Source organism: Anabrus simplex, chromosome 1, assembly GCF_040414725.1.
Source record: "Anabrus simplex isolate iqAnaSimp1 chromosome 1, ASM4041472v1, whole genome shotgun sequence".
Taxonomy (NCBI): domain Eukaryota; kingdom Metazoa; phylum Arthropoda; class Insecta; order Orthoptera; family Tettigoniidae; genus Anabrus; species Anabrus simplex.
Window position 1 is genome coordinate 668,133,291 of NC_090265.1, and position 24,039 is coordinate 668,157,329.

General features: G+C 35.9%; 1 protein-coding gene across 8 annotated transcripts in view; it reads right to left on the bottom strand.

Annotated features, from left to right (window-relative positions):
- Nucleotides 1-1,874: 1,874 nt before the first annotated feature.
- Nucleotides 1,875-24,039, bottom strand: part of LOC136857296 (protein bric-a-brac 2) — a 142,327-nt gene continuing 120,162 nt past the window's right edge. For 2 of the 8 annotated variants that reach the window (XM_067135837.2, XM_067135838.2), the window contains 6 exons: nucleotides 20,110-20,222; nucleotides 19,931-20,018; nucleotides 19,668-19,694; nucleotides 7,971-8,036; nucleotides 7,610-7,891; nucleotides 1,875-3,334 (listed from right to left, as the gene is read on the bottom strand). In XM_067135837.2, coding sequence (XP_066991938.1) covers nucleotides 2,805-3,334; nucleotides 7,610-7,891; nucleotides 7,971-8,036; nucleotides 19,668-19,694; nucleotides 19,931-20,018; nucleotides 20,110-20,222 — 1,106 coding nt within the window. In that variant the 3' untranslated portion in view covers nucleotides 1,875-2,804. The remainder of the gene's footprint in view (nucleotides 3,335-7,609; nucleotides 7,892-7,970; nucleotides 8,037-19,667; nucleotides 19,695-19,930; nucleotides 20,019-20,109; nucleotides 20,223-24,039) is intronic. The other 6 variants (XM_067135839.2, XM_067135841.2, XM_067135840.2 and 3 more) reach the window with 6 other exon arrangements.

The window sequence follows — 24,039 nt, forward strand, 5'->3', positions numbered from 1 at the left end:
AACATTCACTGTAACAAAATTATGATAAAATACAAAATATTTATCAAATTAAAAAAATCTGTACACAAATGAAAATTCTAATACGCATGAAACTTAAAATGTATGACATGTCAACACTCTGGGAGAAAATATAATGCAAAAGAGAAAAAAATAATTGGCATTTAACTGATGTTCTAATTTATCACCTAAAACAAAGCCATACTGTCATGATATACTCATTTAAAAATACAACCTGTCAATAGCAAAATTAAAAGAAGAGTGGAAAAGGCATAACAATCATCAACTACAGCATTAATTAATAATGTTTGATTCCTGAATCAAAGAAATGTACAGACTTGAATTGTCTGTACATATAATCAGGAAGATACACAACAATGCCCAAACAACTGCACCGATCTACTGAAAAAAAGACAAAACAGTTCAGCCACCAATCTGAAATTAAACAATCTGACTAATCTTAATTGAACATTTTACATCAGCAAAAAATCTGCTTAAAATGATGACAAGAAGGGGATTATTAATGTTTAATTAATATATAAATAAAAGACAATATGGGCAGGCTTTGAAGAAATCTCTTTTATAAAAATTATGTGCAGGCTGAAAAATTAAAGAAATTCTGAAAATGAAAATTGATAAAAGTTTGCCACATATGATAAAGTCTATTCAGGTAATTTTAAATGAAACTGTGTATTTTAAAAGTCACTAGATATACTGTCCATCCTCCTACTCTTCCAAGAGATCACCACAGATGACAGAAACTAGTGAAGAACAGCACCATACACAGCAGTAAATAATTGCATATACTATACAGGATCTTTGTAATAGAGAATTATATCATACCTTTATAAACATATCACAATCTTTCTTAAAAAGTTCTGTTTTGATGGCAAATCAAATATCTCCACATGGTAATACTATCAGATACAAATGGACTATGGGACACTGACACCACGCACAGACTTTTGCCATACAACTGCTGCTGATTAATTTTAAACAGGCAAGGACTGATTTCTGAAATGGAAGGATTTAATCCGAGAAGTGGCAGTAGTCAATTTCCTTCATCATATTTTTCATAAACAACTGCCTATAATATTAAATTTGTGACTAGAGATTCCATCTTCTTACTACTGAGAATACAAGAAATCTATTCACCGTAGGAATTCCATGATTACATTTAAATAAGTTAATCTCATCTCCTACGCAGCTGAGACCTGGATACTGACAAAAAGGCAGAAGAATAAAACCTAGGCTATTGAAAAGAAATTTGTAATAAGTATGATAGGAAAGGCGAGCACGGAAAGAGTAAGAAATAATGTGTCAGGAAGGAAATGAGACTGGAATGGAGAAAAATAAACTTAGGTGGTTCAGACATGTTAAGAGAATGGAAGAAAGAAAGATACCTAATTGTACGATGGAAACCCAGATAGAAAGGAGGAGGGCAAGAGGAAGACCCAAGCTAAGGTAGTTAAAAATGATCAAGAAGAATATATTTAGAAGAAACCTGGACTGGAACATAATTATGGAGTAAGAATGGTGGTTGGATAGGGGAAAATGGAAAGGTGTTAAACATTCCAACTCAGGGGGAGCTGTATTGATTAATTAGTTTCATTTTCCGGGAGCTAGACGAGAAAACTGACAATGAATCTTGTAAAAATATCTCCAAATGCTTAAAAACAAATGTGATTTTAATATACTGTGTTACTTAATTCCAGGGAAAGTTTACTCCAGTCAAACATGCTTTCACAGTATTACAAATCCTGCTGAAATTAAGTCAAAATTTTGGATTAAACGCTTCTGCTTTAAAACCATTAAAAGAAATGAAATAGATCAAACAGAACCCACACAAAAAGGAATACATCCTGTATGGAGAATATGAATGCCACTTCTTGGATTGAAATTTTAAAGCTCATGTGAAGTTTAAAACTATACTACATATAGCACACTCAGGCTTATAATTTCTTAATCTAAAAATAATTCACAAATTTCACATTTTTGACAATTTTTTTCACATATTATGAAAGATTAATCAAATAACTTTTGGAATGGAATGTAGAAATAATTCCAATGCACGTAAGTTCACCAACAGAACACCCATCTAGAACTAATCAGCATAGAGTTCACCTAACTTCCACCAGTTCTACAACTGGCCATTCTATCACAGTCGAACAATCCAAGCAAACATTTCACTCCCCAATGCTGCAGAAAAAGTAATAAAGATTTGGAGAGTTCAATATTTCAATCTTAACTCTTTGTAAAATAAAAAATAAATCAAACATTTAAATATTAAGATTTTCCACTCCCAGAGGGTGTAAACTCTGCTGCATTGCTAAAAATATTAACAGAGTGACTTGTACTGTAAACTTGTACTGAAAGAAAACAGGGAGATCTACCAGTCTTCAAACATCCAACAGGAAATACACTAAAATGTGCAATCCTGTACACTACCATATATGAAGCAATGAGGAGCTATTCCAGTTACAGTCACTGCTTAGTTCTTTTAAATATAACTTTTCAACTTTCATTCTTTCCTTCTTTCTTTCTTCTGTCCAATATACTGTATATCTATCTCCCCATTCAACGTACACATATACTTACACAAAGCAACTCCTTTTCTTTCTTGACCAGCCAGTCGTGCAACATTATTATCTAGAACAAATAATAAATTTGGTTCCACTTGATCAACAACAACAGAACTGGCTGTATGGATGAAGTGCCAACACATCTGCTAGCCACTCTGGCTGCACAAGCCAGGCCAATTAGAACTCTAAAAATTCCAGACAGTAATAGTCTCATATAAGTGGTGTTCAGCTGTTGTGTTGGTACATAGGATGTTGCTGCTGAGGAGAATGATGCTGAGGAGGAAGGTGTTGACTATGTGGAGGAGGCTGTTGATAAGGGACAACCATGATCTGTGGTGGTGGTGGAGAGGGACCAGGCTCTTCGGGAGGATGGTGCCCTTCAGCTTCGTACTTGCCCCGCTTGAATCGTCCATAAAGGGAAGAGTAAGGCAGGTTATAATGAATAGCAGCCTGGTTGATGCTCATCTGACCAACCCGCACTGCCTCCAAAGCCTCTCCCATTGCATCTTCTGACCAAGGAGTGGGGTTACTACGGGAAAGTTCAATGCCTTCTCTTTTACATCTACCGTACAAGGTACCAGTTGGAATGCCAAATTCTGTTGATGCTCTTTGTACAGACGATGCACCTGATCTGATTGATTCGAGAGCTCTCTCCAGATCATCAGGACTCCATGTTGTAGGTGCAGCATTAAAAGGAGCTGCTAAGCGAATTCCCTCTCGTCGAGCAATTTTGTACAGTGTGCTGCTAGGAATTCCTAAGAAACAATGTAAACAAGAAATAATGTACCTTGCAGTTCCTGAGAAAATATTCTTTAATTTTTTAACTTTTTTCCTTTCTAACAAAAATTTGCTCAGCAAAGCCACTTGCCAACAAAGGATTCTCCTCCAGATTTTATGAGGAATAAACAACTGAAACTTGGATTGGTATATTGCTTACTGATGATGATGACGACGACTGTTGCTTAAAGGGGCCTAACAGCCAGGTCATCGACCTCTAATTGTACGAGGTGAATGAAATTAAAATTGTCTGTCTGTCTGTTAGGTCAGCAGCCCAGAGGCTGGTTGGATCCTCAAATAGCACCACCAAAGGTTATGCGGTTATAAGGAAACCGCAAAAACCAATGGCAGCACCAAAATGAGGCGTACTAGGCAAGACGAGGAGTGAGGTAGTTTGCCATTGCTTTCCTCACTGGGTCAGAAAGTGCTATTGCAGCACGACTGACCCTATGAGCAACACCTTCCATAACACTCAGATGCACTAGTCATGCTCTGAATGTCATTACTTAGCACCACCCATACCCCAGCAGCTTCCATATTGTCATAGCCATGGATGAGACTGGGACTTCGGTGGAAGCTACACTTTACTCTGGCCTGTACCAAGAGATGGATACAAAAGTACTGTATCCATCAAGAAATGGCAGTTCAAAATGTATCAACCGACTAGAATCTAAAACTGATGATGAAAAAATTATCGTGAAACAAAAACCATCAGTGGATCCAATTCACAATGCCTTAATTACTGGGAAGATAGGCCTCCTTATTATCAAAAGAGGTCCAAAATCGCAGGTCACCAGCCCCTCATAATGGTACTAATCAGTGGTAAAGCAGAACACCAGGGTGTTCCTCCCATAGTGGTACTAATCACAGGTAACAGACTCGTGGTGTTTCTGGCACGATGGTACCAATCACAGGTAATGTAGACCCATGGTTCATCACACACAATTGCACCACTCACAAGTAACAAGCCCGTGGTGTTTCAAACATAATGGCACTAATCACAAGCAATGCAGACCCATGGTTTTACTCGCACAGTGGTTACTATCACAGGTAACATAGATCCATGGTTTTTCTCACAAGTTTTTCTCATAGGTAATGCAGGCCCATTCTGAACACAGTGGAACCGGGCAGTGGAATACACACAATGACACTTATCACAAGCAACGCCCAGACCCGTAGTGTTTCTCGCATAATGGCACTGCTTCTATGTAGCGTAGAGCCATGGTTTTCCTTGCAAGGTGGTACTAGTCGCAAGTAACGTCGACCCACAATTTTCCGCACGTAATGGTACTAATCACAAGTAGTCTCGTGGTTCTAGTGTCGTCATCCTTTGGTTGCCTGTTAGTCGCCTTTTACTACAGGGAGGGGATATCGTGGGTGTATTCTTCATCTTCGCCTCTACCCACAGGGGGTAAATTGCTTACTGTCTACCTGTTAAGCATACATGTTTGATTTTCATTGTTTTTGCCACCCTTGTGGTCTTGTGGTGAGCCTGTCTCTTACCATGAGGTCCCAGGTTTGATTCCCAGGAATTTTTATTCATATCTGAGGGCTGGTTCAAAGTCCACTCAAATGACAAGAACAATGAGACAGCGGTTAGAAACGAAAGGCAAGAAATAAAAGCCGAGAGGATTCGCTGCATTGATCACGTGTCACCCCATAATCTGTAGGCAGACTTAGGACTGAGCGGCGAACAGTCGGTAGGCCACGGCCCACCATCAGGGCTACAACATCGTGGACTTTCCTTTCCTTAATAACCGAAAGCCACCAACAGGAATCCATTTCCATTTCTCTCATCTGGTAAAAGTACAATAAACTTAGCAGCAAACACAGCAAGTAAACACAGTAATGATGCCAAGAATGTAGAATTAGCAACTCTGGTCAAAATGACATCACCCCTGCTTTCAATATCCGATTCCTCAGTCTATATAAAGATCTTCACAAACCACCGAGAGGGATCTACTTAAAAAAAGAGGAATACAAAAAGAAGATCCGAACTGACAATATTCTCCTCAAATGTTGAAGACCATCTGACAGGTAATTACTCTGCTCAAACTTAGTAAAAAGTTCTGATGGCAAGTGGCTAGCCTAATAATACCGTATATTACATGAAATTACAAGTAACTAATCTCATTTTGTTCCATATTGAAGATACAGGAAGTAAAACTTTTTCAAGATTAAAATTATTGTGTCCACCTATTCAATACAAATATATTTTTTAGTGATTAAATTCTACATGAATTTTAAACAGTGATTAAATTCTACATGAATTACTGTTTATAATTCATGTAGAATTTAATCACTAATAAAATATATTTGTATTGAATAGGTGGACACAATAATTTTATTCTTGAAAGAGTTTTACTTATTACATGAAGGTCTGTAAAAACAGGAACATAGTAAATTTTGAAAAGGAATACAAATCAATAAGTAGGAAATTGTCAGATGTATCAAGTTTAACAAGCTTATTTTCAACAATTTTACATATTCAACCATACTGATGAATTAATTTAATGTTAATATTTATACCATCCATCAGCACTATTTAATACCTTATTTAAACAAACAGGTTTTGTCTTCTTTAAAGCCATCTTCAGTGGATAATTCTTTTGATCAACACTATAAATAATTCACTGTTAAAACACCATATGCACTGGCATAGTTCACAAGAAACACTACATTGAGATGTTACACTAATTAAACATCTTGCAAGTCAAACTGAAACTGAAAATTTATAAACATTTTTGATTACAATAACCTTAAATATACAGTGTTTTACATTATGACAGAAGAAGAGGAGACCAGGACGAACATTAACATGCTCCCTCTTCCCACATCCTATTGTGTGTTTTTTATGTTACTGTCTCTGTATATGACTTCAGTTATTTATGGTTTTGATCAACAGAAATATGCACTGAAATGCCATGGGAGTGCACTCTTATTTGTGAAGAGTAGCTAAATCTACGAATATTAACTAGCTCAGAAATCTGAATGATAATTATCTCCTTCCTTTCAGCTGTATTTGTACTCAAGAACTGAGGAATTTGTTGCCAATTTCCGATTGTGTCAGGATGTGTACATAGATTATTTTCTGAAAATGTTCAGATTTTCATGGTTTTGCAATGAAAGATTTAGTTATTTATTGGAATGATCTGCAAGATATAGTCAGGATATGGATATCAAATTCATACTGAAAAAATTAAGAGAAGGACTGCATTTCAAATATCCTTGATGGTTAATGAGATTATACATTCGAGGTCAGATACCCATATGACATGTTCTAAAAATAAAATTAATCGAAAGTGCAGGTACCACATATACAGTACTTCTGCTTCTGAAAGACTAACCAATCATGCCTCTTAGTCCTGTTTCCTGATACGGGGTCGGAAATGAGGCAAAATGAAATTATATGGCAGATTTTTTACAGCTGGATGCCCTTCCTGATGACAATCTCAGTTGAGGAGCTAATGAAATAATAATAATAATAATAATAATAATAATAATAATAATAATAATAATAACAACATAATAACAACAATAATAATCATAACATAACAACAACAATAATCATCATATGGCCTCAGCTACCGTGTGACATTTCGATTTGACGCCATCTGGCTGTCTGCTCGTCAATTTCGACGTTCCGTTTTACTCTAGGCCTACTAGATGGTAGATCGAGTAAACCAAAACTCTTGGGCATCTATGGCTGAGATTTTAATTAATTTTCTCGGCTAAACACCAAATCTGTCACCAGAGATCTTTTACATGCTGACACCGTATGACATGGAGTGACGAATGGACTTTTTTCCGCCCTTCAAAAATCCGACTACCTCTGCCGGGTTTGAACCCGCTATCTTGGGACCTGGAGGCCGACACTCTACCATTGATCCACAGAGGCAGCTAATGAAGATGAAATGAATGATGTGAATGAAACTGAGCGAGGAGGTGGAAGGAATCTGCTGTCGCCTATGACTAGGAACTGTCCTGGCATTTGCCTGGAAGTGGCAATGGGAAACCACAGCAAACCATTCTCAGTACAGCTGACGGGTGGGGTTTGAACCCATTCTTCTCCTGAATGCAGAGCTTGGGTCCATAGCCATAGCAAGTTAAAACAGGCTGTCACTCCGCTTGGCAATATATATATAATTGCGCAAGTTTTATATTTTCCTTAGTTATAAAAAAATATTGTATTAGTTGAGACATGAAATACTCTAGAAAATAATGGGTGCAATTTACTTGGATGTCAAACTTACCATATGCTTTGCTAGCTTTGTTGGCTGATATTGTACCAGTTCGAAGAGCTTCTAGGGCACTATTCAAATTATCTTCTGTCCAACTTTTGGTTGGACCTTCCTTTTTTGGTGTATCAATTCCTAACCTGTGGGCACGTTGCCATAAGGTTGTGGAAGGTATGCCATAAGTTGCTGATGCCTTTGTGAGGCTCATGTTATGATTACGAAGAGCATCCAAAGCCAATTCCATATCTTCTTGAGTCCATGTTTTAGGCCCCCCTTTGCCTGTTTCACTGCCTACTTCTGAAAGAAATCAGAATGAGTATCAAAAGGAATTCCCTTAGAGGCAGTGTGTGTTCTGCACTGCAAAGTATGTATGTACCCGTAAGTTCCATGTTATCCTGGGTCCAGCTCTTCGGGCTGCCTTTCACAGCATCACCACTGAGATCTACAAACAAAACCACAATAAGCCCAGGGTTAGCAAGACAAGCACCAGGAAGGGATGAACACGATCACATCACACCATTTATACAGAAGAGCTGTAGCTCGAAAATCTGACCTGACAATTTCTTTCATTCATTTTTTTTAAAAACTAAGTAATTGTACGAACTGTCTATGGGTCGACTACTGTATATTAAGATTACTCTATTAAGAATATTAGGAATAATATCTGTAATTATCAATGAACCGACAATCTGGCATTTCACTTTTGTTACAAGAAATTTATGATAGTATATAAAGAAATAACATTTACATTAATGAGATTATGGAATCAAAATACTAATTTTGATCCTTTTGTAAGACATTACAATAATATAGTAATCGCAAATATTTCCACCTAGGAATGTACTCTCATATGACTTTCTCAGTGCAGATTGAAGATTGCAGCAGTTTAATCGAACAACCGGATACTTAAATTCAGAAGCTCTGAAATTCATGTCTAATTTAAAGGTAAAACAGCAGGATCTAAAACTGGCCCCCAACAAGATATGAGGGAGTTCTACCATACATACAGCTTCAATTGTTTTCTGTCTTACTCTTAAAACAAATTCTCGTAATCTTAAATAATTCGGTCAGATAATCCAACTACACCTCAAGACACCATATACAAAGCTACACCACCATGCCATAAGTTCTGACCCAAGAAAATAGAAGAGTCTCTTCCACAGTGAGCCAATAAAATAAAACATGCAGTAAAATGCCAACCAGAAACTTTGTACAGTCCTTGAACCGAACATTCATGGAGAAAAAAAGAGAGAAGATGATGTTATTCCATCAATATGAAAGGTTTTTCCAACTTTAAATATAACATTTAAATAGGTAACTTTTGCACAAGTTATTTCAAATGCTTGAGAACAAATTAAGAATTTCAAAATTTCTTCTTTCTCTCAGCACTATTTTGCTCCTAAATTGAACTCCTGACTGGTTTACAATACACAGAATGAAAACTGCCAGAAACTTCTCGGTCCTGTTCTCAACTTTCCAAATTAATGCTCTTTTGTGGAGAGGAATTTGTGGACTACTTTGCTGATCTCCAAAATTCTAATTTCACTTTCAGAATAAGGAAATCACAAAATTTTTCCTTTGTTACATTTTGAAAATGGAAGTTGTTGCAGCAAAGTCTGGTTAAATCTGCTTAATAGAATGCAGTATATGTACTTTATTCAAGAGTTATAATTTTTCTTTTACGTCATCAAACCTTCATTGCACACGGGTGGTTACTATATAATAATGGTTACAAAGTGTAATTTTTTTCTTCTGGATATTGCAATTGTTCATCCACTGCAAAATCTATTGTACTGATGTCAGGTTTTGAAATAATTTGGTTAGTTTCCAACTTGTAACCATTTCTACTAAAATTTGTCAGTAACTTTGTCTAACTGAGCTTATTTCAATGCCGAGGAGACTACCAGTAAATCAGTTACAGGTTCATGATAATATTTTTAATTTCATGGCTTAAGAGAAAATAGAATACATTTCTTACAATGTATCTTAAGAACAAATAATAAACTATCTAAAATATGACGACCAACCCTTTGGACAAAGCCTTTTAAATTTCCACTTATTACTTTGTTATCTTTCGCACTACTCAGTTTCTAACAAGGCAAACAAAGGATATTTGATTAACAGCTGTATAAGAGCTTGTTCTTCTGAAATATAAACTACAGAAATAAGAAATTCAAACTGTATTTAATAGAAGATGAATGTTTGTTGTTAAACACTATTTCTTTATTTAGGGCTTGGAAGTAAGTCCAAAATATTAAAAATCTTCTAAATAATATGGAAACTGAAAAAGTAACTGTGCATCTAGAGGGTATGATGTTCCTACCAGAGCCAATCCCACTAAAAGGAGGAGAGACGAGGATGTATCTTCCTGTAAAGATGAGCAAGCTGGGAGACAGAGCTGATCAGCTAAGCCCACTGCTGTATAGAGCACAGGGCAGCAGTCCCTCAGCCAAGTTACAAAGTTATTGGCCAATAATTATTGGAAGTGTGCCTATCACAAGAATTTAAAAAAGAAATCCCTTAGCCCATGGTGGGGCCTCAGTTACACACCTGTCACTGTTTGAAGAGTTGCCATTAAAATCCAAAACGTTGCATTATACTGACAAAAAAATTTTAAACTTCAAGAATGAGAAAGCTATCAACAGATATACCCAAATTAGTAAATATGACCAAGTTCCCTGGTGCAAGATACAGGCCTTCGAAATATCCTGAGCTACTGCAGTTAACTATTATGTTCAGGATTTATGTGAACCATTCAAAACTCAATATTCTATACAATAATAAGTACGAAAATTATAGTCTAATGCAGTAAATAAGCGCTTCTTCCCTAGAGACAGAACATATGGCATAACATATATTTACAGAAACAGGTAAGCATTAGCCTAAGAAGTCACATGTATGGAGTAAATTTTTACAAAAGCACAACATTTTCATTCTCAAATTCCACAGAAAAAGGGTCTACTTTCCAGTCACACAATCATCAACATTAAGTAGAATCATTCATTGCCTTGGCTGTTGAAATGGAAGCCATCTGACTGCCACAATTTGGATGATTACATAGATACTTACACTGCTGGACTTTACCACAGTAAGTATACCTACTGGTAAATAAATTAGAATGCAAAAATAATTTTTCAAAATTGATACCTAATGTATTCCCCAGACTTACTTCCACAGACTTCCACCATTTAGAAAAATAGAGGACATTATGAGCCATGTGCTTAATATTCATAGTTTCAATCACAGATAAAATATGGTACCGAGTGATTACATCAGCAGGTCACCATTTTTAAGTTGGCAAGGCATGGAAAAATAATTTTTAGTACTAACTGCTTCAACAAACAGCCAGTGATGAAGAGAAAGGGAACTGTACAAGTTAAACAGTATGATTCGACCCATAATATGCCACCATCCTCTTCAATACAGGGAAGAAAAATACCTCCATGTTTGACCTTTTATAGCAAAATATACATTACAATGAAAAATGTAGGACTTCTTAGGCACAGCTTTCCAAAGCCAGAACAAAACAATAAAACAACAACAACAACAACAATAATGGTAACCATCACCAACAAGTGCACATCCAAAAGAAAAGCATGACACACATTTCTGCTGAACTGTATGAAATTACAGGAAGATCAAATAGCTGCATGAAAACAAACTCCAGGAAGAGGTTCACTGGACATTACCAAGCAATATACATGGACATGCAAAGGTGTGTACATACACTATGTAATGTTGTATATCTTAATGTTTTCTGTAAGATTGAAACTATCACTAATCTATTCCAAAAATTATCTGCAAGGTATCCAGAACATTTTTTTAAATATCACAGTAAGTTAAAAAAGCTGAACAAACTTAAATTCTAATTTGCTTTATAACTGGAACTGGCTAAAAGTAATTTTGGCTACCAAATTGGGCTTTCCAAAGCAATTTTACTAAACGAAGGCCATACAATAGAAACATTTTCTAGCATCACCAAATACGCAGCATCAGCTAATGACCACTGCTCATAAATTTCTAGAACTAATAATCTAAATGAGTAGCTAATATTGCTTTTCAATTACATATTCCTAAAATGCATCTTCTCGTATGGTAACAAGGAAAGTGATAGAACTTGTAAAGTTTAGAGTTTGGTGGCTCAATTTCAAGTCTTGCAACTTTCAAAAGATAACCCTCTACTGCATGAATTTTTTTCGTTTCCGTTTGGTGAAGAAAATTTCAAGCTTTAAAGTTCAATTTACATTCTATGTTTTAGATTTACTAACAATTCTTAACTGAAGCTAATACCGTAAAACTGGTATGTGATGTTTGCCATAATGTGATATATATACCAGGTTTCGTAATTTTTACTCTAAGCTTTTAACATTCAACATTACTGCCTACTGGCCATGGATACGTAAATGCAATGCACAAGTATACTTGCAAGACTGTAGGTCGGTAATGTCTGAGGTTGAGCTAGAGGTACTTCTGAAGCCTGCGGTAATGTGATGGGGAGGGCCCATGTGAAATAAACAGGGGGTTGGTACGCATGGATGTTGACAGGGTGGAAGGAGTACCTTCGGTTGTAGGGCTGTTTTGTCATCATACGTACTAAAAAACAGGCACACTGGTATGTGTGTTTGACTGACTGTACAGTTTAAGGTGTGCCGTAAAACCACCTCTGTCCACAATCTCTATCCATATACACAGATGAAAAGTTATATGTTGCCTAATGGCAACACTATGCAGTAGAGGGATAACCTGATATTTTTCACTCACAGCAGGTATCTTACATTAGTTCTCTCAAAAAGTGCTACTTGGGTTGAACCAAACAGATTTCAATGAAAGGTAACTGATCAATTAACATATCCTGAATTAAATGTTATTAATCATTTTGCCATGACAACAGTAGTCTTATAATTGCTGAAAAGTACATGGGTCGCTCAGAGCAGTTTGCTGACCGACACAATGACCTTGTGTATACAAACGAAAATCAACAGCTTGTTTCCAGTCATTTGACTGGGTTAGGGGCAGAATGAATCAGGCCTCCACCTAGCAGCGAGGATTGGAATTATACTGGCTGCCAAAGCCTATCATACTCCTCTGCGGGCGATGATAATAATAATAATAATAATAATAATAATAATAATAATAATATTGATCTTATGTCCCACTAACTACTTTTACAGTTTTCAGAGATGCTGAAGTGCCAGAATTTTGTTCTGCAGGAGTTTTTATACATGCCAGTAAATTTACAGACATGGGGCTAACATATATGAGCACCTTCAAATACCACCGGACTGAGCCAGGATCAAACCTGCCAACTTAGGCTCAGAAAGCCAGTGCCTTAACTGTCTGAGCCACTCTGCCTGGCTGGCAATGATTACTGACCAACAGATGAAATGGAATGATATCGGATAGTGTTGCTGGAATGACAGATTACAGGGAAAACTAGTACCCGGAGAAAACCTGTAACACCTCCACTTCGTCCAGCACAAATCTTGCATGGAGTGAGCAGGATTTAAACCATGGAACCCAGTGGTGAGAAGCCGGTGCGCTACCGCCTGAGCCATGGAGGCTTCACCTTGTATATGCACTAAAGAAATTGTTCCATCTCACAACACATTATACCTAAAATGAGATTTTGACAACATCTCCAGTATATGAATATATCGCATCAAGGTTTTAACACATTCATTTCCAGCTCCCTCCACAGGTATTTAATTATGCAGCCCAGTGATTTTTAGATGTTGCGCTGACTCGCCAGGTAACATGTAACACAAGGAATTAACTAAGTCAGTCCTAGTGCACACCTTCACAAGATGATCTAGTAAGATTTTTTACTTGCCATGACTATTTGTTTCATCATTCAGCATAACTTGAATTCATCGTGCACTTCAGAGATCACACATCTGACAATGCACAAAATTACCCCAAGTTGTAGTCAAAATGTTCATCTGCCCGCTATCTACCAGCAAAGTGACATACTGTGTCATCTAATGTACATTTGAACATAAAACGTTCGCACAAATTCAAATCCGACTAAGGTCGGTTTCAGTATGTTACACACGTGAAACTTAATCCGAGCAGGGTTAGATATGGGAGTGAATGTGTTAATACTTCTGTATCATTTAGAATGGAAGCTAAAATATGATGCATGAAATCATCCATATATAAATGTGCATGCTATTAATATAATATTAGCACAAACGAAGAAACTGCTGGATTCGTATTCAGAATGGCTCATTCTCTTTTATAAGATCAGCAAGAGTGTAGCAATGTTCTGATGTCTTAATTGATCATTAATTTAATTGATTCATTGTAATCTATAGAGTCCAAACCAAACGGTAGCAATTTCTACTGCCCAAGTCCTATTTATCTTTGGAAAATTTTATGACTTGATTTCTACTGCCCAAAATTCTAACTGACAAAATTCTTCTAAATCTCTCACTTTTTATGGTAACAGCCATGATGAACATCAACTTCTAAGTGAATTTAATTTTTGTTTCCAACAAAATTCATTAATCAAGTTAGTTAAGTTTTCTGTTGATTAACGTTTCTGTAACATATAGGCATCTATTTTGTACACGATGGTTTCAACAACTAAGTGCTTTTTTTTTTCCCAACCACAAAAGGCAACAATATTTTTTTAACGACTAATAGTTTTCAATAATTCAGGTGCTGTACAATTTTCTCAAGTCTGGTCTTCAAGAAAATCAACCAACAGAATGTACCCTAAGGAAAATATTTCTTGACAGAGTCAAACAGTCTTTCCAACACCAAACACGAAGACTCAAAATCTCTGAGCATTACCACCATCACCAAGACAATTTTTCCCCTCCAAAGAGAAAATGGACATTTGAACATTAATAAGATCAAAATTCATATGAAAAAATAACAGTGGGCCATCAATGGCTCAACTAGCTGCTGAAATAATACAAGTAAAACTGATGAATTTTACAGTAATTTGTGCAAAGTAAACTGAAGATAAAAAGCTGAATACTATTGTATTATTGAGAAGTAATTAATTCAGTCATTATTATTATTATTATTAATTATAACCTATAAATCCTACAAGATAGTAACTATAAAAATAAGAACTATACTCCCAACAATACTAGCAAAACAGTAATTGCACAGAATTTACATCCTAGGCCAAATTATTTAAAAAAATTAAATATATACCGTTTTGCACCATATATATCTATCCTTTAGTCTCATTTCCTGATATAGGCTTAACGATGGGGAGAGATGAAATTATATGGCATGTTTTTACAGTTAGATGCCCTTCCTGTGACCAACCTCAGTTGAAGAACTAATGAAGATTAAATGATTGATGGTGAATGAAACTGGGTAAGGAGGTAGAATGAATCTGATGTGGCCTATGAATAGGAACCATTCTAAAGACACCCGACTGTGGATTTCCAACTAACCCTTCTCCTGAATGCAGAGTTTGACTCTACAGCCACAGCGACTACACTCGCTTAATTTGTACCATAAATATGCACAAAATACCAAAAGAAGTTGTCGCAGTTTGACTTTTTTTTTGGCTAAAGAACGATTTTTGAATAGTCTTTATCAATTAGTTGGAAGTGATTATTATTTTATGAGGTTTAACAGTTTTACACACTTAAAATGGATAATTAGTTTCAATGGAAACCAAATTAATTAAAGAAAAAATAGGGAGAGGATAGAATTTTATTCAATTTCAACTCACCAGAGGTTGCCAACTGACAAAGTATAATCATAAATTAAGTAAACTGACAGTATAGAATTCAGTGCTTACTATCGTGTACCTTTCAACTATCATCATCATCATCATCATCATCATCATCGTTGACCATCTCCAGTTGCCTGGGTCTGAGTGTACGAGCCCCCTCCATCTTTGTCTGTAAATGAACCACTGTTCTCTCATAACCTTTCAACTATACCTGATATTAAATTTAATTCTGTACAGTTTCAAAGAATCCTCTAAAAATTTTGGTATCGTTCCTCTGGCACCTATTGTTAACCCTACAACCTCAATGTTCCCACTAAGACATTTTTCCTTCAGGTAGGGATCTGTGGGCTTAAATTTAACTACATTAACTCTAGGTGCTTCTCTACACATACTGTTCAGAAAAAAGACGTACTTTTTGATAATGATGCTTGTTGTTTAAAGGGGCCTAACATCGAAGGTCATCGGCCCCGACATACTTTTTACTGGACATTATGCTGTACTCTCAATTTACAACAAACCAACTTGTCCATAAAAAAACATACAGGACATTTATCACTTGAACATATACCCTATGTATTACTGCCTGAGAAACAAAGTTTCTTAAAAAAAATATCATTAATATTGTAGGAGAGGAAATTTTTTAAAAAATATTTAAAATGACCTTTAATTTGTGTTTCATTTATAAGAAATTTATCATACATAAAACATAGATTTATTTTAAAACAATGTGTCATAATCTTCGCTCTCATGATCATTTTTGGATACAGATTTCAAGCTTTTAACCGACACGCGTTACTTGTTAGGCCTAATTGTTTATCCATATGGTTTCTCTTCATTCACATAATTGCACAGCCCATTTTCAATGTATGGGTGCTTTGCCTTTTGGCCGTGAAACGCCCAGGGAGAACCATTTGTTTCTTCAAGTTTCATTTTGCCATGACGAATATAAGTGTGAGGACTCTGCCATTATAGCGTGGTAGTTTGCGGTCCCGCCATTCCAAGCACTGCAAGCGATTATTCAACAAGTGCTCCAGTAGTTCCATCAAGCCGGGTATAGAAAAGTGCAGGAAACGTTACTGCGAGATATTTCAGCGAAGAAGTTAAATTTTCTTTGCTTTCAGTTCCTAAACTCAGTTAATTGTGTGTTGTGTATTTCAAGCATGTATCTTATGTGACTTGATTAATTTAATAGTTCAGCATGCCGTACTGATTTGGGCGTGGCTGTAAGCCAGGCTATGGTAGAGCAGTTGATGGTATGCGAGTTCTTCGCCACCAAAGGATAGAAATCAATTTGAAAAATGGGCCAGAGCCATTCCACGGAAGGATACCGAGTTAACGCGTAATAGCAGAATTTGTCTATGTTAATTTCTCTGATTTGATGTTAAAATCAGATAATTTTATAGTGAATGGTGAAGAAGTGGATTTCTCTCATGTGAGATGGAAATTACGTCCGGGAGTAGTGCCTCACATTTTCCCTAATTTTCCGCCAAATCTTCACGCAAGGTTTCAAAAGTCCAGTAACAGACAAAATTGACTTTGTAAGTAGAGTATTACCTTTAAATAGTCCATGGGTGTTTGTTTTAATATGCTGGGAGTTATGTGCTATTTATCTGTATATGTACATTCCAGTAACCTGTGCTTTCCGCAACATGTGATGAAGGCCGTAGCTCTTATTTCCACGTATGGTTTTTTACCATTGTATCCTGCTGTGGTATTTTAATCGTAATCTCTCATTGTTTCTTAAAAGACAGTGTATATACCTATCAGTGACGGAGTAATAAGTTTCCTCTGCAATCATTCCTAAGACCAGCTGATAGGTACTGTGGAGTCTGCCCACTCGAGCGCTGCCTGGTGGGGCGCGCTTTAACTCTGAGTCCTCATACTTGTTCTCATATTCATCACGATTTTGCTTTACTGCCAGTTGCAGATACAACCTTTGCTGAAAGACTTTCTTCTCACTGGGTTATTTCCAACAATGCAAAGCTTTCCTTTAGCTGTGAATGAGGAATAATGAGAATTTGTACTTGCAGACAAACTTAACACGTGATTCACAACTACCCTCCAACTCCATTCTAACTAGGTAACCAACGACATGCACAAAAATGTAGTACAATGGAATTCAAGTGTAATACCCCCAAATAATTAGCGCACTTGCATTTTTCGGTGTCAATTTTCAAAGAAAATTTGCATAGAGTATCGGTGTACATATACAATTTGTTATATATAGCCGCCACAGCCATTCCATCCCCAGCCAGCAGCTCCTGAGTTTTAGTGGAACACTTGCGTTTGCAAGCGACTAATCTGATGTCTTAATCTGTATTGAAATGTGTTATTTGTAATACAAGTTTTTATTCTAATCCACCTGTTCAATACATTATAATGTTGTCACATTTAAAATATTTTCATTAATTGACAAGTTATTTGTGGGACATGTTTCGCCCCCTTACAGAGCATCATCAGCCAGATCTGAATCTCGAAGAATGGTTATGTTCGTAAACGATGACTCCAGAACTACTGAAACATTTTTTTCACAAACTTAAATCTACTCTATTAGAATATCATAAAATACATAAACTTTTGATCATGCCTTAATAACATGGGCTTAGTAGGAGATAAACGTTAAAATTGTGGTAGAACGAGTTATTCTAAAATACTTAAAACAAGTAGCATGTCTAACATCTTAGATAAAATTCAATTATAAGAACTAAATTTGAAAATTTCTTTGCAATGAGGTCTGGTGAAAATTTTTTATCCCTTAAGGATAAGAGTCCATAAAGATTCAAAAGTCTCGTCGATTTGATAATTGTACTTGTAGCAGGATAATATCGATCTTCATGAAATTTAAATACTTGTTGTCATTTGACCACGGCGAGTGCTGTTGAATAAATAGCTGTTGTTGACGTCGGTGACCATAAGTTGAAATTGCAGATTTAAAAAGGTATGATTGAAAGGGATGTAAATTGACGATCGTGGTTAAAAGTTGTTAAGTAGTTTATCTTGTTGTAATTCTGTAACAAGGAAAGGAATCTTGTAAGTAATCGGAAGTTGTGTTGCTAGTTAATTGCGTGCTTCTCGAACTTTACTTACCCCTCCAACAGTCATTTGACGGTTTGGTGTTAACTAAGGTTGTATGGTGACTGCTTGCTGTTTCACGTCTACTCCTTGTGTTGTATGAGCGAGGTGGTAGAAGTTGAGGGGAAGGAGTAGGGGTAGGAGGAGAACTGTTAGTAGCCCATGTTATTAAGGTATAATCAAAGTTTATGTATTTTATGATATTCTAATAGAGTAGATTAAGTTTGTGAAAAAATGTTTCAATAGTTCTGGAGTCATTGTTTACTAACATAACCATTCTTTTTGAGATTCAGATCTGGCTGGTGATGCTCTGTAAGGGAGCGAAACCTGTCCCACAAATAACTTTTCAATTAATGAAAATATTTTAAGTGTGACAACATTATAATGTATTGAACAGGTGGATTAGAATTTTAAAAAAACTTATTACAAATACACTTGCGTTTGTCCCTTTAAACACTTGAACTTTTAGTAGGGTGTTGCTAAACTGACCCTCGGCGGCTCACATCTGCAGAAAGGCATCGGTTTATAGACTCGTTTAAAAAAACGAGGCTTCGACAATAAACTTTAACATAGTTACGTAAAATCCTAGAAGTGCTAAGGAGAACTAAAACACGCATACTGCTTTAGATATGATACAATGAAGATGTGGAAGACTGAGTATACTTTACAGCAATACGTGTTTTGAGGAAGTACAGCTAAGTCACTTACAGGATGGGCCTCGAAGGTTGGAGGGTGGGCAAGACCTTCTGCTCATTTTAATGCCGGCTGGTGATAGAATGCTGTAGCGACTGAAGGTAAACACAGGTCTTATGACAATATTAAGCTAAAGATGCAAGAAAGATAATGAACAAAATTTCTGTATTCTGACAGAGTAAAAGTTACTTATTGTCACAACCATCCCAACGTGATACCTAGCTCATCTGACCTTTTATTCCCCAGGCACACCAGAGAACTTAAGGAAAGCAATGGGAATCTACCTCACTCCTCATTTCCCTAGTAAGCCTTTTCAGGATGCCTAGGCCATCTATGACAGCTGATGGCAGAGCTGTAGAGGATCCAAACAGCCTTAGGGCTGAGGACCAAACACATACACCAGAGAACCATTTTTGAAAATGCAAAATAAAGAATTGATCTATGATAAACATTTTATCAATGAACATTTCTGAAAAGCTGTCCTCTACGAAAGAAAATCTAAGGTACCATACTTAAAGGATTAATTAAAAAGCAAAACCCTCACCATTAAAATTTTAAAATTAATTATAATGTTTTAATAAGAACAGTGATCATGTTAGGATTTACCTTTCTTGATCCAACAGATTTCTGTTCCTGATATCTCATTGTAAATGGGATTCAAAATATATCCACATCAGAGATGACACATGGAACAATAAAAAAAATATACATTCATTGTAGATTAAAATTCTTTGATGAATTTATATAAATATGAAACATATTGTATGAGTAAATGTGTAATCTTGTATTTCTGTATTAAACGCATAGTATAGTAACTTTTAAAAGTAACTCATAAAATTCAAGTAATATAATTTGTCAATTTTACCTACCAGAATGACCTGATGATGATGGAATGAGACCAAGAAGTTCAGGAGTAATCATCATAGTATGCATTGTATGATCATCTTCCCCAACGTTCTGAAATTAACACTCACTAAGATTAATAAAAATATTCTTGGAGATCTTGCAAATGAGCAAAATCAAGCATGTACTGCAACTAATTACTTACCCTTTCTGAGATATGGCTGTCTATATCAATTGTATCTGCTTGCTCCATTGCTCTGAGGGTTTCAAATTTCACTTTTACATTTTCATTGTCCTGATGTACATTACCAGGGCCATCTACACCAAAGGAAATAAAACAACCTATCTATACACACAGCAGACCTGGGCATGACTAAAAGTTACACATCTTTTTACAACTGAAATTCAGCAACTTATGTTAACAGACCTTGACTTTAAAGAAATAAGAAATCATTAGATGATGTCCTATTACTGTACATGCAGGATGGATTCTTTTTATATATTCTGATCACTTTCTATCATTAACCTAAACTAACTACACATAAATGATAAAGGTATATTTTATAACAATGTTGCTTAATACATCTCTGGTGGATAGGGTAAACAGCAAACTTTCGTAGTCAAAATGAACTAATCACATTCTCCTAATGCTACATCAACTTTTTCTGCCAGCACAAGTATGACCTAGACCACCATAGCTGAACTAGTACAGCATCTGACAAAATCTGAAGGTTGTGGATTTGGATCCCATGGGTCATTTAGGTATTTAAAATATCTTTGGCATGTACTATATGTAGTGAGCATGACTTAGTAAGTGAAAATGTATTTCAAGTATAATGTGATCGTGAAAGTTTAAAAACAATTTAACATTTCTTCAACTTTCGCAGATTTTAAGTGGCTTTAGAGTGTTACAATATTTTCCCACAGTTGTTTAACGAACAGAGTTGTTGCATTTGAATAGCTGAAATTCCACCAACCTCAGTCAGGATTGAATTGCCTATGTTGGCAATAGAAGGAAGACAACCTAATGACTGCACCACTAACATCTGCATTAATGTTAAAAGAAACCCTCAGATGAATTTTTGTACTTGGTAAGGAAAATTAGCCCTGTTCTTTCAGGCATCATTCAGTTATGGATATTGTTGCTTATTAAGGGAAGTTTTTCCAACAAAGCAAAACCAAGTCCTGAAGACTACATCCTAACAACATCTCTTGACAACTAGCAGCTTAGCTTTGAGGAGTTGCTGTTCGGAATATGAAAACTATTCACAGTACTCGCCCCAACCATGGTTTTTGTAGATTTCAATACTCATTTCAGAAAAAAAGTACTTTTCTAATCCTTCCTTCATCCTAATATCAAATTGGTACAATTACAAGTGCCCAGATATGTATGCACAATCAATTAATAAAATATGCATTAAAAATGTGAACAAATATGCACCATAATATACAAAAACAAATTAACAAAATTCAAACTATTTTTTTAAATGGGCAATATAATGCCTTATTCATGGCTGCCACAGTAAATAAGGAAAGTTGTCCCCATATTTTCTTGTAAGAAGAACCTAAGTCTGCCAATGACAATGACAATGCAATTTCTACTTCGCATGATGTCACATGTACATGTGGAAAAACACCACAATTCTTCAATGAATCTCTTCTATTTCAATTTTTCTCATGACTGTTTTGCTAAGTTTGTACTATGTTTTGTATGCAAGATGTTGCATTTAATTATATTCGATAAACAGTGGTGAATATACATGTAGAGAGCATCCAAAGCATGCACTGCATGCACCCTCTGTTAATATATTTATTTTATAATTATATCCAGAGTTCCTCAAGTTAGACTGGAAGAAGTATATGTAAGTCAAGCAAGTTAGACTGGACATTTATAGATGGACACGCATTCACTCGACCACGGTAGTGCCTCTGAAAGCACAGGGGCACTATGCTATGTATGAGTCTCAGGAACAAGTCAAGACAAGAGACGAGCGGTTGAGGCTCACAGTTATATAGTTTTAACCTCTTAACATGAAAGCCCGAGTAGTGCAGCCTTCAAAGTGTTCTTGCTGGTTGCTATGTAAAGACACGCAGAGTTTTCAGAGAGAAAATTATTTTAGTAGTTTCATGTAGCATTATAATAATGGAGGTCATAATGGAATATGTCAGTGTGATATTGGGAAACATAAATGGAAACCTTACAGACTTTAAAATTTTCAGGAAAAGCCAATCAATCTTTCTCAGGATAGACCAGTGCTTAAAAGAACATTTGGTACGCAGTAATAAGGAAGTGTTCAACAGTCGTTTAAAATCAAATCTATATGAAGAACAGAAGTGGTTAACTGGGTGTTAAAAGCTAAATGAACTATTCTGCTGGGAATGTTTATTATTTGAGAGCTCAGAAATTAAGACACTGTGAACTGGTACTAGCTAAAGTGATCCTAACAACTTACATGCTGCCATCCGCAGTTACAGTTTTATAACTGTCCGGTGAGTCACACTAATGTGAATACAGCTTATAATTGGTTTGGTAGGGCTTGTGCAGATCTTTCTTTAAATGCAGCCATGAAGAGAAAATCACCTTTAGCCTTTTATGGTGTAGTCATTGAAGAATTTGTGAAAAAGGAGTGCCAGCTGGATTTCAAGTATAAATCATTTGTTAAGTTTTGAAGATTATGCCTTAAAATTGAAAGAAATTCATTTTATTGTAATAATAATAATAATAATAATAATCATCATCATCATCATCACCACTTCTCTGCTCCAGCAAGCCGGGTGTAGGTATTTATGATCATCCTCCAATTCACCCTTCCAATCCAAAGTTGATGTTCTACTTTTTGCTGCCAATTTACAGAAAATTAGAATTACATTATTAAAATTATATTAATTATAATATTATAATTTGCGTAGAAATTTGTATAACTGAACTGTGCATGCCTTTGACTCAAACTCGCGCTTCGCCATTGCTGATTAAGTTTATCAAGTGCAATTTTAGCAATACTGAACAGCGAAAATAATATGTATCTGTACTAGCTGTTATCCACAGCTTCATTCATGTGGATTTCATAATTTGTTAATTTGTTAAAAGCAATCATTCCTCAGTACTGTAGTAAGACATTATCTGAAAATCCTCAAAGTATAAAAACTCACAAAAAACTTGAGTTCAATTTATCCCAGAAACTCTTTGTAAACCACATTTGTGGTATTGCCTTTTGGGGCTAAGATGACCATGAGATGTAGAACTGTACATGTGAGAAACATGTCTTCTCTCAAGTTGAAAAAATAAGAAATTCATTATTTTTGAAAGATATTCCAAATACCTTTTTTCCACGTCTGTAACATCTTCAGTTTTTGAGATATAAGTATCATCATAAAAGGTAGTCAACCCCTTTTATCACTTCCCTTAAGGGAATTTTCCGAAAGCAAAAAAAAATTACGTGTTCATTTTTAAAGGAGATTCTAAACACTGGTACCAATTTTGACGTCTGTAAACTTTGAAAGTTTCTGTGACATAGATATACTCCTTTAAACAATTAACTGCCTTTGCGATGGAATATCCAAAAATCCTCTCTTAGTGAGCATCTACACTCTAATATAAATGTATCCCCAAAATTTAATTTCTTTATGTTCAGTAGTTTTGGCTCGGTGATGATGAATTAGTCACTCAGGGCATGTTATTTTACTATCTGCGCACTTTTTAGCGATAGATTTACACCCTAGTGCTGAATCGGTTCGGTGATGATGAATTAGTCACTCAGGGCATGTTATTTTACTATCTGCGCACTTTTTAGTGATAGATTTACACCCTAGTGCTGAATCGGTCGACGTCCGTTATCTTTCGAGATTCGTATTGGCAACCTATGAAACACAAACGAAGAATCGCTTATCATCGTTGTGCGACATCTGGCGTACACTTTACGTACTCGTACTGTTGTTGTTTACACAGCAAAGCCAAACTATGGAATTCATGCTAGGAACACGTTTTGCATCGGGAAATATTATATAGTATTATGTATTGTGTGTGTGACACAGTTCTTGGCGTTAAGATAATAAACATACATACATTATCATTATAGACTGTTATGCCTTTCAGCGTTCAGTCTGCAAGCCTCTAAGAATTTACTAAACGTCGCCA